The following is a 19,599-nucleotide window of genomic DNA, read 5'->3' as shown; positions in this document are numbered from 1 at the left end:
AGCCATGCAAACGTATTATATTTCCTCCTCATTTTTATATACAATAAACACATACAATAAGAATAAAGAGAATTAAATCAGCCTTTATTATTCTATTTACGTCAATAAAATGTGGATTTTTATAAGCACCTACACCACAAGGTTTTTCCTCATCTATATGAAAACCGGTGTTTTTAATGTCTGATGCACCATATATCGACTCTGGGTTGCTGAACAAAAAGGAGGAAGCAAGGCCCTTAACCCTTTCTGCTCCAGATATGCAGTATCATAGCTGGCCCTTCCCTCTAACCCCTACCTTCCTAACAAGCTGAAAAACATAAAGAAAATAATTTCACTGAGAAGTATGGTGAATATTACCTCAGCAGAGCACTAAAATATTAAAGCATGGGTTATTTATAGCAAAAACTCTAAGTACACAGGAGACTAAATGACCTAGATGAAACTGAAATGATGAGACTGAAAAATAAGGATGTAAATGAATTTACTATGTCGAAACAGTAAAGATAAAATGGTGATGTAGCAAATGAAGCAGTACACATAATATCATGCGATCACGTAATCAAGTATGCTCTCAACTCTTCATATCAGCAGGCTGTTATGATCATTGTTTGAAAAAATCATGTGAAACAACCAAACACAAAAACTCTGCATCATACTGACTCACTAATCATACCAGAAAGCACTTCTAATCCTAAATAAAAAATAAACATTTATCCAAAAATAAAGAGTAAAACATGGTCACTCCTCACCACACTGTAGCATTCTCTGCTTCATCAGGCCAGCCTGCACCACACTGACGAATGCTTTAGGTGGACACCACCTCACACACGTAGGCAACCTGTCATGCTGCATATAGATTCCTCCATCCATCAGTCGAGGCTCAGCACACACAGCCCCTCCTCTCTTTTACAAATCCAGATTCAGATCGAGTCTAAAGCACTCCTATCTACTGCATTTCCAACAAGCTGGAAGGTTGTGTACGCCAGAGTGTCCAGTTACGACTGGAAAAGGAGGACAAATCCAATCCTTACTTCTGCATGGGATGGAAGCCCTGCCCCTAAGCTGATGTGGGACTGAGAAAGGCTCAGATGGAATAGTGTGCGCAGAGTGGATCAGCATTAACAGCTATATCTAAGAGCTCTCTCTCACTTAACATGGCTTTTAGAGGAACACAGACAGGCAGTGATGTCTGGTCATCGTTTTAGACGATAAAGAAGAGATGAAATATCATATCAATCAGTAGCATAACAGTGAAATTGTTATGAATGGGAAATGCGTTACACCATGAGTCGACAGTTCAGGCACTTTCATTTGTACAACGCGTTTCACCTTTTTCGTTTCTCCTCCACTGGCATTTTAGAGAGAAAATTCATATTCATTTCACCTGATACTGTACTTATGTGTTATAAATCTACATCTACATCGCATCTTCCATACAAAAACATGCTTTTTTCCTATGGGAATTTAACAGTGTTTCGAAAAACTCCTTAAAATATGCGTTAACAGAAAACAATCTAACATGGATGACGACAAGAAGAAGAAAATTTGCCATCTTATTTATTATTTTTACCAGCAGAGAGACACCAAAAACCACCTCTGTGAATATTATACACAAAGCAGAGACTATTCTGTAACGTCACACGGATAATACAATACTTCACCTATTAATTATATATTTTTGAGAATAAAGATGGTGCAATTGCTTTGTATTGAAGCCTAGAAACACAGACCCTGCAGTGAATACTGTTCATGTTATACAATCTGCGGATTAAGATTCCTCCTGTGCAGCACAATATAGTGTCTCATAACGCTAATGGTCAAAGGACTAAGGAAAAAAAAACAATTAGATCATTCATTTTTCCCTCCATTGTCAATTTCTTGCAATGGAATATGATCTGCTCACTATTTCAGCTCTGTTAAGATCAGTATCTTCTCAAGCTCACTGACAGACCTGCAGCAGGCTTTAATATTTCCCACTTTCAAGAAAAAGTCTTGTCTCTGAGACTAGTAATCAATCTAAGTTTTGTAGAACCTTTAACTATAAGAACAAGACCCAGATAATGGGCTCCTCATACCATTTTCTAAGAACAAGCAGTGCCTAATGCAAATCCTTTGTTGAATGTATTAATTTATTATATATCACATATCCTAAAGCAGAGACTGCACACTCAAAGCAAAGCACGTCTACACCACTCTCTATAGCCAATGAAAGCTTTGGCTGCAGTTTTTATTGATAAAACAGTGCTGAGAGAGGGTCTGAGGATTACGGCTTCAAGATTTACATTCGAGTCAATCAGAGTTAATCTCAGCCTGGAGCATTAAATGGAACCGGGAAATCTCAAATCAGCGAGAAACCAGAACTCCACCCTACATTGCTTGTTTTAGACCACTTCCTGTCTTCAAGGGCAGAAAAAGGCTGGTGTCCTCTCCTCTGTAAACTTGATCTGGAGTATATGGGACATCCACACTGCATCTCAGAATGCAGCACAGATCTCTTTGGAATAGAGGTAATCTGCACTGCAGTGTGGACTGGTTAGACCCATTCTTCAAAAATGAACACTAAATGGATTAATGGATTAAGTGTGGTGTGAACAGATAATGGGCCATATTTGTCAAGCTAAGTATAAGGATTACTGCACTTTCATATATGGAATAAATGCTGTTTTTCAGCATTTAGCAGACACCCTTATCTAGAGCTACTAGATCCATAAAGTGTTTGTTAGCGTCACTAGAAAAAACAGCCTCGTGCTAGCCAATTAGCTCAGGCACTAAGTATACCATGAAAAAAAAATATGAGTGAAATCATCTCAATTCCTATCAATGGTATTAATTAAAGAATACAAATTACATAAATGAGCCAAAACAAACCTATAAATTAAAACAAAAGAAATGCCACAATATAAATAGAGGACACCAGTAGACTGTAACAAACAGTATGATTCTGTCAGAAGATGAAAGCTAGTTGCTAAATCCATTTTTTTTTTTGCAAGTTTAATTGTTGTTAAAAGACAAACCTGATGTAGTCTTACTGGATTTTTCCCACAAAACTGTACATTGTTTGTGAGATTTAATTTCATTTCATTTCATCTTCTCCCGCTTATCCGTAATTCGGGTCGCGGGGGCAGCAGTCTAAGCAGATTCCCCAGACACTTCTCCGTGTCCAGGGATCGGGCTGTCAAGGCCCCCGCCTTCGACTGCTGCCCAATCCTCTCAGCACCGATCCCTTACGGTCCCTCCTGCAGGTGGTGAGCCCACGGGAAGGCGGCCCCACGTCGCTCCGACGTCACGGTCCTTGGTTTTTTTTATTTTTCTCGTAAGGGTCCCCTGGAGCATAGAGGGTTAAGGGCCTTGCTCAAGGGCCCAAGAGTGGCAGCTTGGCGATACCGGGGCTTGAACCACCGACCTTCCGATTGGTAACCCAGCGCCTTAACCGCTGGAGCCACCACTCCCCCGTTTGTGAGATTATTTCTGAAATATTAAAATCAACCTATCTAGAGCCAACAACCATGCTATAGTCAAGCTTGACCTGCATTGTTCTTCTGCCAAATGATTGACCGGTTTGATAAATGAATGAATGGACCAGGTGTACAGGTGTTTCTATTGAAGTTCCCTATGTGTACATGTGTACAAACCAAGCAACCGATCATCATGGATCATCAGGTAATGTGATATTAGCTGAAGTCAATGTGGCCACAAGTTAAACAGAACAGCATGAAACTCGGTTACTCAAAACCACAACCTGCATAAAGGTCCTTGTTAAATGCTTCCTTGTTTCCCTTGTTTGCAGTGTCTGTGCTGCTTGTAATAAAAAATCCTGCACAGTGTGTCATTTATATTTTTCTGGGCAAGATTTAATTATGACAATGTTCTCTTTGGTAAACCCACAATTCCATTCCATTCTATCAGGGCACGCATGCTTAGGTTGACTGCCTGATTTGTGTAATGCAAAAACAAATATACAAATAACTACCTGGATATTTAACAAAGAAAAAAGGTAAGAGCCTTCCATTGGAAAATTACTGCAGTGATTGAATATGCTTAAGATGGCAACAAGTTATTTAAACCTAACCGATGCAGTGAGGAGATTCCATTCTTTAAACAACCATGTCAGAAAACATATATATAACAGATCAGTGCTTAGCGGAGTGTTTCCTAAGCTATGGAAACAGTCTAAAATTGTACCTTTACTTAAAGAGGATAAGGCAGGGTTTATTCCTTCTAATTGTAGACAAATTCATATTCTTCCTGTATTAAGCAAAATATTTGAAAGGTTGCTTTTTAATCAAATGTTAGAGTACTTTACATTAAATGAATTGCTTACTAGTTCACAGCATGCCTATAGACCAGGCCATTCAACTAACACTGCATTAGTGCATATGGTTGATCAGTGGCTTACATATATGGAGGATAAAAGACTTGTTGGTGCAGTACTTTTAGATTTTACAGCTGCATTTGATGTAATTGACCATGATATTCTGTTGTCAAAGCTAAAGTATTATGGGTTCTCACAACTGTCTGTTTTACTGATAAGGAGTTATCTTAATGGCAGAACTCAGCAAGTATTTTTTATATCATGCGGTATTCCACAGGGCAGCTGTTTGGGTCCACTTTTATTTTCAATTTTTGTGAATGATTTGCCCCATGTTGTTAGAAATGCAGAAGTTGTACTGTATGCAGATGATGCAAGTTTATTTTGTGCATCTCCTTCAATCACTAATTTAAGTCTGAACCTTCAAAACCAATTAAATTTGATTATCAACTGGGTTAATTTGAACAAATTAGTTTTAAATATTTTCAAAACCAAATGTATCGTTTTTGGTACTAAACATTTGTTAAATAAACCTTGTAAACTAAATTTGACTATTGAAACAATTTTGTTTGAGCAGGTTACTAAAATTAAACTCTTGGGTGTCAAGCTGGATAATCAGCTGTCATGGACTAATCAGATAAATCATATTGTTTCCAGGATGGGCAGAGGCATTGCTTTGTCTAGGAAGTGTGTGCCGTTTTGTCCACCCTCAGTCATGAGAACAGTTGTCCAGTCTCTGGTCTTGTCACACCTGGAGTACTGCTCACTTATTTGGTCCAGTGCTACACAGGAGCACTTGAAAAAACTTCAACTTGCACAGAATAGAGCTGCCAGGGTAGCTCTTGGCTGTTCGTACAGGACCAGTGTGAATGAGATGCACACTATATTAGTATGGCTGAAGGTACAGGATAAGGTAAAGATAAGTCTTCTGAGCTATATGCATAATGCCATCTATAAAAATAATCGGAGATTTTTTGTGGATAAATTGGTGTACAGTGGGTATTGCCACCAACATATTACTCGGCAGGTCAGCTATGGTGATTTAGTTGTTCCTTTTGCACAGTCAAATTGTATGAGGAGAACTGTACTATTTAGATCCTCGGTAGCTTGGAATCAACTGTTAATGTGTATAAGACAAATAAGTAACAGATATTATTTTAAAAAGATGGTGAAAAAATGTATGATTTGTAATGAAAATTAAGTGTAATGACTCAAATTGAATTTTATTAATTTTTTTAATAACATATTGTAAAAAGTGTGGTGTGATTGTATATAATATGTTTTGATTTTGTAAAATGGACCCCAGGAAGATTAGCGACCACTCGTGGAAGCTAATGGGGTTCCAAATAAATAAATCAATAAATAAAACATAATCCTGTTTTTGAGGAAAAGATGTTACTCTATTTCAGGGGGTTCAATATATTGGCCTGCATCAAGCAAACAACTAAGAAAATTGCTGAAACTACTAAAATATGGTTAAGAACTGTCCAGTGCATTATTAATGCCTGAAAGGATAGTGGTAAACCATCATTGTCAGTCTTAAATGATCGTAAACAAACCTAAAAAATAACAATAAAACTCACGATTATGTTTAATGTTGAACTTAAGAGCATTTCAACATGCACAGTGTAAAGAACACTCAAGGGATTAAGCCTAAACAGCTGTGCAGCCTTAAGAAAACCCCTTAACCCTTCTAACGCTATTAGGGCAAAAAGACTACAATCTGCTAGGGAGCATAGAGATTTGACTCTGTAAAAATAGAAAAATATAATGAAGTCTTTTGAATCCAGATTTACCCTGTTCCAGAGTGATGGCCACATCACGGTCAGAAAGGAGACAGATGAAGTGATGCAATGTTCATGCCTACTGCCTACGGTACAAGCCTGTGAGGGAGGTGTTATGATCTAGGGTTGCTTCGGTTGGTCAAGTCTAGGTTCAGCCCTGTTATGTGCCCAAAATAAAGTCAGCTTAATGCCTGAATGGATTTTTTGTTTCCATCAGAGGAATGGACATATTCAAATATAAGAATGCTAAGATTCATTGGGCTCAAATTGTGAAAGTGCAGTTCAGGGAGCATGGACATAATTTTCACACATGGATTGTCCACCACACCAGACTCAAATGAGAATCCAGAGAGTCTAGACAATAACCTCAGTAAGAATGTTAAAGATCATATAAAGAAGACTTTACACAGTAGTCTGACTCTACCAACATGTGATCTTGGTGAGAAATTAATGGACAGAAATAAATGTGACATTTCATAATTTTTTTAATTATGTGTGCAATAATATCAAACAAAGTATATATATATATATATATATATATATATATATATATATATATATATATATATATATATATATATATATATATAAATTTTCATGCACTTATTTGGCTTAATCTAACCCTTCTATTAAAAGCATGTGATTTTGCACACTGCACATTGTGGTACTGTGTGTGTGTGTGTGTGTGTGTGTGTGTGTGTGTGTGTGTGTGTGTGTGTGTGTGTGTGTGTGTGTGCGTGTCTCTCTCTCTCTCTCCCTGGCACTGCAGTATTTTACTTAGAACCCTCCGTAGGCGCAGCTTACTGCAGTACAGCAGACATGTGGTGTGTGTGTGTGTGTGTGTGTGTGTGTGTGTGTGTGTGTGTGTGTGTGTGTGTGTGTGTGTGTGTGTGTACAGATCACATGACCAGAAGAGGATAGAGCAGAAAGAGGTTCTATCCTGCCTATGATTCAACTGTATTCTACACTGCAATGTATAAACACTACCTATACCAACTCCCTATATCAATCCCTGCAGAGAAGACTTCACTACTGCTCTCTACTGGAGCATCGTAAGAACTGCTGAAATGTGTATGTAAAAGCCGTGTGTAAGACGTTTAGCTACATATTCCTCTGTTATACACGTCTGCTCTTCTTCTCTCCTAGAAGTATCGCTAGTGTTTAAATACTGGAAAAAAAAAACTGTCTTGATAAAGTGAAAGTGAGGTTTGAAAGACTACAATTCCAGCAGAGTAAATATTTTTTAGCTGGCTGTTTATTTTTTCATTAGCTGCTTCATTAGTAAATGCAAAAGGAATGCTGGGAAGTCGATGGATCATCTTGTAATTGCATAATGCAAGCTGGGTATTGCAGTGGATAAAAAAAAAAAAACAGTCCAGAAAAATGCAGATACAATGTAATTTAATACTGTATTCATACATAACGTGACAAATAACATGTCGTGCCTCTATACTTAATGAATCTTGTATATGTAGTAAACACTTTACAAGCAGACACTACTCCTTAACCAAATGGGTTACAATGCGAAAAAAGCTTATAAATGTTCAAAGGTCTAATTCAATTTATATGACATGAAACCAGGCAGTTGATTTACGCCATTCACCAGCCCATAGTTCTTCATTGTATATACACTCTAATCTCACAGTTGTGGGTCTTCAAAAGAATTCAAATAAAGCCAGAAAAATCTCTCTCACCTGCACAGAGCCGACATCGACATTCTCATAGTGGAAGTGGGCGCATTCTGCCAGGCGGGGGAAATGGCCTTTGCTGAGAGGCAGCCTGCAAAGACAGGAACGCTCATCAGTATGCATCTGGTGCTCTAACACAATGAGAGAGGAGAGGAGAGGAGAGGAGAACAGGAAATAAAGAGAGAGAAAGACAGAGCTCAGATAAGAGGGGAGGGGCGCTTACTTTTTCACGTTCTTGACCTTCATGCTGGCTGTGCTGGTGCACGAGCGAAGAGACGATTCAGCAGACAGCTCTGGCAACACGTTCACGCTTCTCGCCTGCATACATGCATGCGCAGACACACACACACACACACACACACACACACACACACACACACACACACACACACACACACACACACACACACACACACATTAACAGCCTTGTATAACGCTATATTCATGTATATTAAAAAGAAGCACTGCCATTATGTACTGACCATAAGAGCGATGGCGTCCTCCCAGCCTGCTCTCTCTGCTGTCTTCGGCCTCCTCTCCAGCTCAACCTTCTCCTGCTCTGAAGAATGAGGGCTAGGTGCGTACACACACACACACACACACACACACACACACACACACACCCCAGAACGGTAGCATTAAATAAAGGTTTCCCTTTCAATATATCCCAATGGTATGAGGCAGAATTTAAACCACATGCTTAACTAAGAATAGAAGGAAAAAAAAGAATAAGAGTCAAACAGAATAAAGCTATTGAAACTCTGATCTGGGTGTGAGACGGCATCCCACAGGTTAAGCAGGTGTGGCTTTTACATACAAATACGAATTTGAAAGGACTTAAGTCTTCATAACGTATGCCAGTAATTATACTTACTACCCTTTTCTTTTTTTTATATTTGTGTATTCTTGCTAATTACTGTAAAAAATGCAATGCATGTTCAAGTTTGGAAAAGAAATGATTAAAAAAAACAATCCATAACCATTCCACACTAAGAACATTAAAACAACGTAGGTAGTAGAATAAGTTGACTCAAATTGGGTTATTTGGTTGTATTGAGGTGATGGGAGCTATCCGTATGCAATGTACCTTCGCACTGGAGCACAAAAAGCAAATTGTCCATTCGAACATTCGAACAAAGATGACAATTCAGTCAGAGTTGCTCAGAAATGAAAAAGGTACATAAAGAACTTGTCTGAATTGGACGTGATTGAAATCTGAGTAGCTGTGTGGGGCAGGTAAAGTGACTCCAGGTAGCTTTGGGGACTGGGGAGCCTTTTTATTGTGCACACTCAAGGTGAAAGGAGAGATTTAAAGTTGAAACAATGGGAGTTGGGAGAGTTTCTGGTCCCTAGAGAGGCGAAAAGTGTTCTGTTGTAAAAAAAACAAAACAAAACAACAACAAAAAAATGCAGCAATCTACAGTACAAAATACAATGCAGAGGTACGTCTAAAATTATCTGAAATTTATACTGTGGGGGAAAAAATCTGGATTCTTTCTGAACGTTCTGAACGTCTTTCATGTGACTTCCACACATGTCTCATCTATATGGACAATCACTGCTCCAATTGTACAGGAGAGGAGAAGCCACTAATCCGCTCTTGACATGCCTATACAAACAGAATGCAGTGACCTATATAAGCTCTCATTCACAGCATGCAGTTATTGCCACGTCTTTCAAGATATACAGGGATTTGAGCAGGATATTTGAGCTAGCCCTTTAAAATCCTGCTCACACACATACACACATCGACACACACACACACACACACACACACACACACACATTAAACAGCATGACTAATCATAATCCGCCACAACGCAAACTGAAGACGGGTCTCAGGCTTTAAACGGCAAGGCAAGGCAAACTACAACTCACCCATGGAGGGGATCAGGAATTGCCATGTCTCCTGGAGGTGTGTGAGCCGTGTTGTGCGGTGCTGCAGCAGCAACGCTGCCTGCCTCCATGATCCTGCCTCACCTCAGCAGCTGCCTGTCTGTCGGGGGGAGGGAGGGGAGAAGATTGGTGCTCTGTTCGGAATAAAAGCTTCAACCTTGGCTAGCGAAATGGCTAGACATTAACCCGCGATGAGCTGTGGCATGCAGGAGGTATAGCAGAACCTTTATTGTAGTGGGAGGTATATTTTGCTTTTGCGTTGTAGCAAAATACGCCAGCGTGCACAAAAACGTCTCTACAACACGTTGCACTAAATCTACTAATATACATTCCTAATTGTTAACAAGTGTTCCAGTTTGCCTGCACACAACTGAACTCATTTTATTTTCTCTTGTTTAACACTATATCAACAACATACTGCTATAATGATCGAATAAATGCCCTCAGTACTACCCGAAGTGTCTCATACTAAAAATTAAGGACTGTATTATAAAAAAATATAAAAGAAAAAATAACACGCCGTTATAAGGAAATTATCAATGACAGGTGGTGCAATGAAGTCTGATGTGTAGCGGATTTTTTGGTTACCACCCCATTGTTGATTGATTTCCAATAACAGGAAAGTGCCCTAAAGTGTTTATTCTTACTTTACTATTTTAAAGTATGTGTTTTAGCAGTTTGCCAATAGATATCTATTTTTATGAATGAAAAACTTTTTGTGGAACATAAAGTGCCTCAGAGATATTACTTGAAGTGTGTTCCTTTCGTATGCTATCTATTTCAATTTTGTTCTCTTGTCTGGTTTAAAATGGTTCAATTAATAACACGTGTATAACAATTTTGGATTATTACAGCATCCATCGATAAGAGAACTCAGTTAGGTTTGCTTTCAATTTGCTAAAAACCTCAGACATCATTCAATATTACATAATAATATAAATAGACCTAGCGAGAACATGCATCAGTAAACAGGATTAACCCTGACATCACTGTGGCCTGCATCTCTGCATGAGATCACATCACTTGCTCCTGGTGTATGTGGTGAGTAATATACATTCATAAATCTGTATAGCAGGCTGTCTATCCCTGTGTTCGATAAGATCCGTTGTTGGATCAAAATGTTGGCTCTATATTACAGTATACATGCACAAGAACGAAACATCATGTGTGAAATAGCATGTTGGGCTTTTTAAGGAACAGTGCATAGGCTGCAATACACTGCGGAATTACATAATTAAATATAGCAGCTAAAAGAAGCATTAAACACACTGCAGTCTTCCTTTAGTCATTTCATTGAACTACATGTAGCCTCAGTAAAAACATTCATACATTTATACCTACGAATACATTTTCATTACAATAAACATTCATTTCGGATTTCAGCATTAAACTCTGCTGAAGAGCTTTTAATAATCCAGAGGGATCTTCATGCTGCTTCATGGTTGGGGGGAAGAGATGCATCTGTCATCGTAGTATGGGATTCTATGGAAGTTGATGAATGTTTGGTTGCTAAGCGACAGGACTTCCTCCTCTACATCTTCATACACTGAAGAATAAGTTGTACCCACCGCTGAGATGCTTCAGATGGAACCATCTGTAGAGTCATTTTATATGAAATAAACTTTACTCCAGGCCTTCTGGGCTTGCTTAGACGTACAGTTCTAATACATCAACAACTATTATTGTTCATGGATTAGATAACTATTGATGTACTAGAAAATATGTCAGTGTCTGCATATTGACATGTTACTGCATGCAACACTGTAATGTAGATTAGTATAATATACTATAATATAAGGATTCACTGCTTGAACAATTCCAAATTCATTTGAAGTGTAGATGAAAGTGAAACTGATTTAATTTGGTTTATTATTAATAAGTCAAGAAGATCTGCCAATCCTGGGCCCAGAACCTAAACGTGTTAGCAAAGTTCAAGTCAAAGCCTCAAATCTGATTCAGAATACAAAACTGAAAAGGGCTGTTTGCTAGGAGTCTCCAACCAGAATGCCAAAAATGATCAGGATCCATTCCCAGAAGACTTTCAGCTAATATTGATTTTACTATGAGGGTAAATATTTGAACAACTAATAAGATTATTTGTTTTAAATAAATAACCTTTGTGCCATAATATGCTCCTTCAAACTTTAGACATATGCAAATAACAAGGTAAATCTGAGACGTTAAAGGGGAGTAAATGCTTATCTAAAGAGCAGTAGACACACAGGGACCAGTGTTGACTTTTGCATATTCGTAACAAGGATCCACTGTTGATATGCATCGATGTTTAGCTCGCTATGTACCATGCAATGTGCTGAAAATTCTCAGAAGGATCTGGCAACCTTGCATTAAGGTTGCTTGGTTGCGTTTTCAATGAACACATTCAGAGATCCCGTTTGTATGCTTCCTGGGGATAAAAGTGTACAAAGACCACAAGATTTTATAATACTTTTTTAGATCTTCATAGTAATACCACAAGTATTAATCAAAAAAGCTTATTTTCATTGTTGAAAAATGACATCTAGGTGAAACAATGGTGCAGTGGCATGCTGGGATGCAAGTGTGGCCACCAGGCAGTTTTTCATCTTGACTGGTCTTGAGAGTGATTTTTTTAAGACTAAGTGGATTTTATGTCTATGTGGGTTTCCTCCAGGTTCTCCAGTTTCCTTCGACCATCGGAAAACATTGCATAGGTGTGAATGAGCATCCTATCCAGGTTGTATTCCCACCTTGAGCCCTGCCCATAATAAAGCATCTATTGAAAATGAATGAATAAAAACTCACATAGAACTAATTCAGATCACCATAGAGCTTAAGTAAATTAAAAACGTGTGATAAAAAAAAAGAAAATCTATTTTGTTTACAGCTGTGACCATCCCAGACGTCCCATGGTGTTTGTCAACAGCTGGTTATGAGATATAATATGAAGCTGTATGGAATGCAAATGCTAAAACGACAATGTATAGTGTGTATATGGAATCAGTGTTAAGCTCAGTGGTTAAGATTTTAATTAAAGGGTCGTAATTTAAAATCCCAGCACCATCAGTGTGGGGCCCTTGAGCAAGGCCCTTGGCATGCGACATATCCCATAAATGTAAACGCACCTAATAAAGATCAACTCACCTGACAGTGGTGCCATATTATCCCCGATCGTCCGCTTGCCTTTTTTTTTTTTTTTTTTAAGAAATCACACAGTGTCTTTCCTTCGTCATGATTTTATGCGTAATGTTTTTTTCAGCGACTCACGCAACCACGCGCGCGATGAAGCAGCTGAAAACTTCCCCTCCGTTCGAGCCGCCCGTTCTGGTGTGCGTGCGTGCGCGCGCGCGGTGGGCGTGTTCAAGTGGAGGGAGGGGGGGGGGGGTGTGGCGGTAAAAACGGAGTTTGCGCGCCGATATCGCGCGTGCGCGTGCACGTAACGTCGCCGGGACAGGTTTGCGTTACGTCATGAGCTGGCAGCTGTCCTAGTGCACGAGGCGACGCACCTTCCTACACACACACAAACACACACACAAACACACACAGACAGTAATGCATTGTGTTCCGACACCTTTCTGTCACAGTCAGTATTAATACCTTTGCAGCAATTTCTGCTACATTCGCACTTCTGTAGCCAACACGGAGTAACCTTCACTTCCCACTCACATCACTGACTGAGCAAAAGTTCCTCCACTGCTGAATGTCTACAAATATGGCTTCCAAATATTAATTATATGCTTTGTTATCATCCAATCAGCTTTTAAAGAGGAATACATATCTAATCATTTGTCATCATTAAGTCATTACAGTTTAATATACAGTTAAGCCGAAAGTTCACATCCAACCAAATGTACATGTACATGCCTTTATTTTGTATTTTTATATGGACAATCCTTTTTGCACAACTTTCTGTACTGTACTGGTTGCCTCTACTGTCACTGTTTTTCCTCATGTTGTGTCTTGAAACCCACCCACCCCCCCCCCCCCATTTTTTTTATTTTTTTTTGCACTAAAGGTTTTACATGTTCACTTTGTGTTGTTAGTTTAGAGTTACGTGAACTTCAGTGTACTTCCGTGTACTTTCATCCAATCAGCTTCTAAATAAAATGACTTGTCTCTCCACTCATTTATTTCAACATTCATTCATCCAATCAGCTTCTAAATAGAATGACTTGTCTCTCCACTTGTCTCTCCACTTATTTATTTCAACATTTATTCATCCAATCAGCTTCTAAATAGGAATACTTAGCTCGTCATTTATTAATGCATTTATCCAAACAGCTTCTAAATCGAAATACTTGTCTCTCCAACCATTTGTCCTCATTCATTCAGCTAATCAACTTCTAAATAGAAATACTTGCCTCTCCACACATTTATGTCATTATCCAGGCAACCAATCATCTGGTAGCCACACAATTCATGAAATCCATTTTAAAATCCAAGATTATCAGTAAATGCACACATCAAAAACCACAAAATGTGGTGGGAAAGTGCCCTCAGTACCTTCGACCTTGGCCTAGTATTTAATGTCAGGCAGACTTGTTAGAGTAGTTCAGAAACTGCTGACCTGCTGGTCACAACAGTCACAACACAACAGTCTCCACTTACATACAACAGTGAGTTTTCAGTCTGACTGGAAGTCTACAGTAACTCAAATATCTTCCCTCCAATGCACAATCTCGAATCCTGTGGCCAACAGGCTACAAAAGCCCGAAGACTACATAGGGTTTGTCCCAGTTGACACCTTTGCTCAGGAAGGTTTTATCCAAAACCCCAGGTAGAATCTAGAACCAGGGTAACATGGTATATGTACACATCAATTCCTTTTTGTAGAACCTATCAACAAGATCAGCTTTTGCAGTAAATACCAAATGATGTTACTGAAGGAGGCATGTTGGAAGTTCTCAGTACATGGCTGGAGTGTCTTATTCATGACAATGATTGTTAGGGATCTGAGTCACCAGGTTTATTTTGTCATTGTTACTACACACTTGGTTCAAGATCACTAAATCAATTATTAATTTTTGAAATGTGTTACACTCTTGAATGGTGGAAATATTACTGCTCACTGGATCATGTTTCACACACAAGTGAGCCATCTTGTGGTCAAGTCCAAAAGGACACACAATCCGTTTCGATATAACACCTAAATCATTCAGTTTCATTTTTTTGTTGTTTTTGACTAAATAGTTCAAGCAAAAAAAGAAAATAATTATTTTTTCTTCAAAAATGGATTTTATATATGATATATGTTATATTAAGTGTAAATATCAATCTAAAGGAAAAAAAAGTCTCTTTACTGATAGCATTTCTGTCTATTTTGCCCATTTTGTGTTTATTTTTTTACCTTGAATAGTGTCGTGCCTTCTCAAATGAGAAAATCTGTTCTATGTTATACTGAACAATTTCAAGTCATGTGATCTAAGAGGGGGGAAACCTGCTGATTTAATAGCATGGATAGAACTCAATACTCAATACAGGACTCTTAATAACTGCTACTAGATGCTTGTTTTAGCCATTAGTTTCTTTATTTAACACAATATTATGAATAAATCATTAGGCCATATATCAAATCATGTACTTAAATTTAGGTTGTGTCTGTTTTTGCATTTGCTTTACCCTCAACAAATGTATAGCATTAAAACAAACAAAGAAACAAATAAAAATTCTATCCCAAAATAGTGCAGAGAAACAATTAAAACTGTAAAAGTTTGTGACAACCAAACTAAAATGTATGTGCTTTTTGAACATCCCAGTCCACATTTAGTCCTCATTTACAGTTATATAACTTCATTCTTTTGGGAAGATATTCCACTAGGTTTTGGATTGTGCTTGTGGAGATTTGTGCTCATAAGCCACAAGGGCTTTAGTAAAGTCAGGTACTGTTCTAGAATGAAGACTTCTGGGGTGCAATCAGCATTTCAAATCATTTCAAAGGTGTTCATTAGTGTTGAGGTCAGAACTCTATAGCAGGCCACTAAAACCCATGTAAACTATATCTTTATAAAGCTTTTAACCACAGCTCAAACCACGAAGATCTTTCTTAAACTCTGAAAAAAAGTATTTCAGAAAAAAAAAGTAAAGTAAAAATATTTTGTAATAAAATAAAATTTTCTGGATTTATTCTTTCTGGATCTTTAACCTGTTTAAATGTATTTTTTAATTTGTAGGAAATCCCATAGAATTATTTGTTTTCAGTATGAGGGATAAATGCATTAACATTTTATTAAATAAGAATAAGATTATTGTTCTGTGGTTGCATCTTTGACTGCTCTGCCAGCTAAGTGGAACAATATATCAGGGCCAATCACAGGATTGCACATACAGATCACAATCAGCGATGCCAGCCATGGTGACACTCTAAGGCCACCAGACAACTGAATGGTGCATTCAGATTACCACAAGTGTTCATGGCATGGCCAGCAAATAAAATCATTTTGGATTTGATGCAAATCTTACCATAAACCTAAACCTGTACCAGAACATTAAGGGTGGGAGTAGATTTCCTAATAACAGTATCAGCCTTGTACTCAGCCAGACCTGCAGAAATTGTACTATAGGATTACCCCCAAGAGTATAGGTTAATTTAAAGTTCTTTAACCTCTCCAGTAGGTAGGATAGTAAAAACAGTAAATTCATCAATATATGCTTGCAGTGCTATGACCACTTATTGTTAGTGCTTGAAAGAGGAAGAAAGAAAGAAAGCACCAGATAGAGTTTCACCAACCTGTCGAAAGAACCTGTGCACACTAGCTGGCATTCATCTTTTTACAGATCTTTACAGATCACTGGAATTGTGTGAAGTGCCTGCCTGCTTTAAACATTCCTCCATCATTTCCATCCCAAAAAAAACAAAAATCACTAGACATAACGACTACAAACCTATTGCCCTAACATCTGTAGTCATAAAGTCATTTGAGAGACTAGTGTTGGCTTATATGGAGGACATCAATGGACCCTTCCTGGACACCCTGCAGTTTGTTAACCGAGCAAACAGGTATGTGGATGATGCGGTGAACATGAGACTGCACTTCATCCTTCACTTTATCTGGACAAATCCTGAAGGGGATTCTGTTCATAAACTCAGTTCGGCCTTCAAACACTATCATCCCAATACTCCTCTAGATCAAACTAACCCAGCTTTCCGTTCCCATCTCTACCTGTCAGTGGATCACCAGCTTTCTGACAGATAGGCAGCAGCTAGTGAGACTGGGGAATTACATGTCAAACAGCCATACCTTTAGCATTGGTGCCCCGCAGGGATGTGTTCTCTTCCCACTGCTCTTCTCCCTGTACACCAATGACTGCACCCCTACAAACCCCTCTGTCAAGCTCCTCAAGTTTGCAGATAACACTACAGTCATTGATGAGGGTGAGAAGTCTGCATACAGAAGTGAGGTTCAAAACAACCTGGAAATTACCATGCTCAAAACAGTAGAGATGATTTTGGATTTTAGAAGAAACCCCCCTGCACTCCCTCCACTCACCATCATGAACAGCACTGTGGCAGCAGTGGAGTCATTCAGGTCCTGGGAACCACCATGTCTCTGTGAGTCTGTTATGTTCACTTCGAAACTACTCCAAAACAGTCCGGATTGGCTGAGCTACAAATTTAGACATCAGAAGACTACAGAGGATGGGTCAAACAGCTGAAAGGATTATTGGTGCTCCCCTGCCCACTCTACAGGAACGGTACACATCCAGAGTAAGAAAAAGGGTCAAGAAAATCACCCTGGATCACTCACATCCAAGCTATATGTTTTTTTTTACTTTTGCCATCTGGTCGACACTACAGATCACCAAGAAAAATTTCTTCTCCCAGGCAATCCATCTCATAAACACTTAAATGCTCTCCCCATTGTGCAAAGAAAGCATACAGGTGCATCTCAATAAATTGGAATATCAATAAAAAGTTGATTTAGTAATTTAATACAAAAAGTGAAACTCGTATACTATATAGATTCATCACACACAGACTGATATATTTCAAGTGGTAATTTCTTTTAATTTTGATGATTATGGTTTACAGCTAATGAAAATCCAAAATTAACTAAAAAAAAAAAAAGTAATATTGGAGACTCGTGGTGTCACATTCTAATCAGCTAATTAAACACCTGCACAGGTTTACTGAGCCTTTAAATGGTGTCTCAGTCTGGTTCAGGCTACACAATCATGGGGGAAGACTGCTGACTTGACAGTTGTCCAGAAGACGATCATTGAAACCCTGCACATAGAGGGTAAGACACAAAAGAGGCTGGCTGTTCATGGAGTGCTGTATCCAAGCACATTAATGGAAAGTTGAATTGAAGGAAAAACTGTGGTATAAAAAGGTTAAAACGAAGCCCATTCTAGAATTTGGGGAGATTCACAAAGAGTGGACTGCAGCTGGAGTCAGTGCTTTAAGAGACACCACTCACAGTCGTATCCATGGGCTACAACTGTCGCACCCCTGAACCAGAGACAACATCAGAGGTGTCTTACCTGGGCAAAGGATAAAAAGGACTGGACTGTTTTTCTATGGGCCAAAGTCTTTTTCAAATGAAAGAGGATTTTGAATTTCATTTGGAAATCAAAGTCCCAGAGTCTGGAATAAGAGAGGAGAGGCACAGAATCCAAGTTGCTTGAGGTCCAGTGTAAAGTTTGCACAGTCAGTGGTGGTTTGGAGACTCATGTCATCTGCTGGTGTTAATCCACTGTGTTTAATCAGGTCCAAGGTCAGCGCAGCCGTCAACCAGGAAGTTTCAGAGAACTTCATGCTTCCCTCTGCTGACCAGCTTTATGGAGATGCTGATTTTAATTTCCAACAGAACTTGCCACCTGCCCACACTGCCAAAAATACTAATACCTGGTTTAAAGACTACAGTATCCATGTGCTTGATTGGCCAGAAAACTCGCCCGACCTAAACCCCATGGAGTACCTAAGGGGTGTTGTAAAGAGAAAGATATGAGACACCAGACCCAACAACATAGAAGAGCTACCTTTTTTAAAATTTTAAAATTTTTATTTTAATTGATCTTAAGTAATATTTTAATTTTCTGAGATACTGAATTTTGGGTTTTCATTAGCTGTAAGCCATAATCATTAAAATTAAAAGAAATAAATATATTGATATATATACTTAAAATATATCAGTCTATGTGTGATGAATCTATATAATGAGTTTCACTTTTTGTATTGAATTACTAAAACAAATTCACTATTATATTCTAATTTATTGAGATGCACCTGTATGTACAATATCACTTTTACTAATCTGAATCGGTATTTTTCGTGCAATAATACTCTACAAAAAATGTGCAATAACTTTTATTCTTTTTATTTATCTTGCTTTTTTATTTCTATTTTATTTTAAAAAATGTGCAACTGGAAGCTATTGTCAGCAAAACAAATTTAATGTAAGTGCAAACATACTTGGCAACAAAGCTCTTTCTGATTCTGATTATGATTTTTTATTTGTCCCACTGCTTTCATACAACTTTAATTAAAAAACTTTGACATTCACCTGATTACTATGCACCAATAACTGGTTATTAGTCATATAAGAGCCAAAAATGTACTTTTGTAAAGTAATGCTTAATTGTTTTGTTTTTAATACCAAACCATTTATTGTGACTGCTTTTCTGGTTTTCATCTATGTTTCTGTTTTTTTTTGTCCTGTCTGTATTGTTTGCACCATGCATGAATTAAACCTGTCACTGGATTATGACTATGAGTACTGATTTGGATTTCTTTGCCTGCATACTGCCTATTAAAACCTATTTTTTCATTGTATCTGTTTTCACTCAACTGATTTGTCAGTGAGACTAAAAAAACATGACATTCTGCTTTTGCTAAAAATAGACTATTGATAGACCAGTTATCACTTTTATACAGTATTTTGATTTTAGGCTTTATTCTAACCAGTGCTGGCATACAGTATATTAACTGATATAATATAGCCTATAC

The 19,599-nt window shown here is 38.2% G+C and overlaps 1 protein-coding gene across 5 annotated transcripts in view; it reads right to left on the bottom strand.

Moving 5' to 3' along the window:
* Positions 1–13,002, bottom strand: part of arhgap32a (Rho GTPase activating protein 32a) — a 37,228-nt gene extending 24,226 nt beyond the window's left edge. Inside the window, exons 1-6 of one of the 5 annotated variants that reach the window (XM_083549362.1) lie at positions 12,798–12,984; positions 11,015–11,271; positions 9,660–9,777; positions 8,264–8,354; positions 8,005–8,099; positions 7,788–7,872 (exon numbers count right to left, since the gene is read on the bottom strand). In XM_083549362.1, the coding sequence (XP_083405488.1) occupies positions 7,788–7,872; positions 8,005–8,099; positions 8,264–8,354; positions 9,660–9,748 (360 nt within the window). In that variant the 5' untranslated portion in view covers positions 9,749–9,777; positions 11,015–11,271; positions 12,798–12,984. Of the gene's footprint in view, positions 1–749; positions 1,091–7,787; positions 7,873–8,004; positions 8,100–8,263; positions 8,355–9,659; positions 11,272–12,797 lie in introns of those variants that run through there. The other 4 variants (XM_083549361.1, XM_083549360.1, XM_083549363.1 and 1 more) reach the window with 4 other exon arrangements.
* Between the last annotated feature and the right edge of the window lie 6,597 nt (positions 13,003–19,599).

The sequence above is a fragment of the Silurus aristotelis genome (genome assembly GCF_946808225.1).
Source record: "Silurus aristotelis genome assembly, chromosome: 8".
Lineage (NCBI taxonomy): Eukaryota > Metazoa > Chordata > Actinopteri > Siluriformes > Siluridae > Silurus > Silurus aristotelis.
Note: the sequence above shows the minus strand (reverse complement) of the source record. Positions and strands in the feature narration are given on the sequence as shown.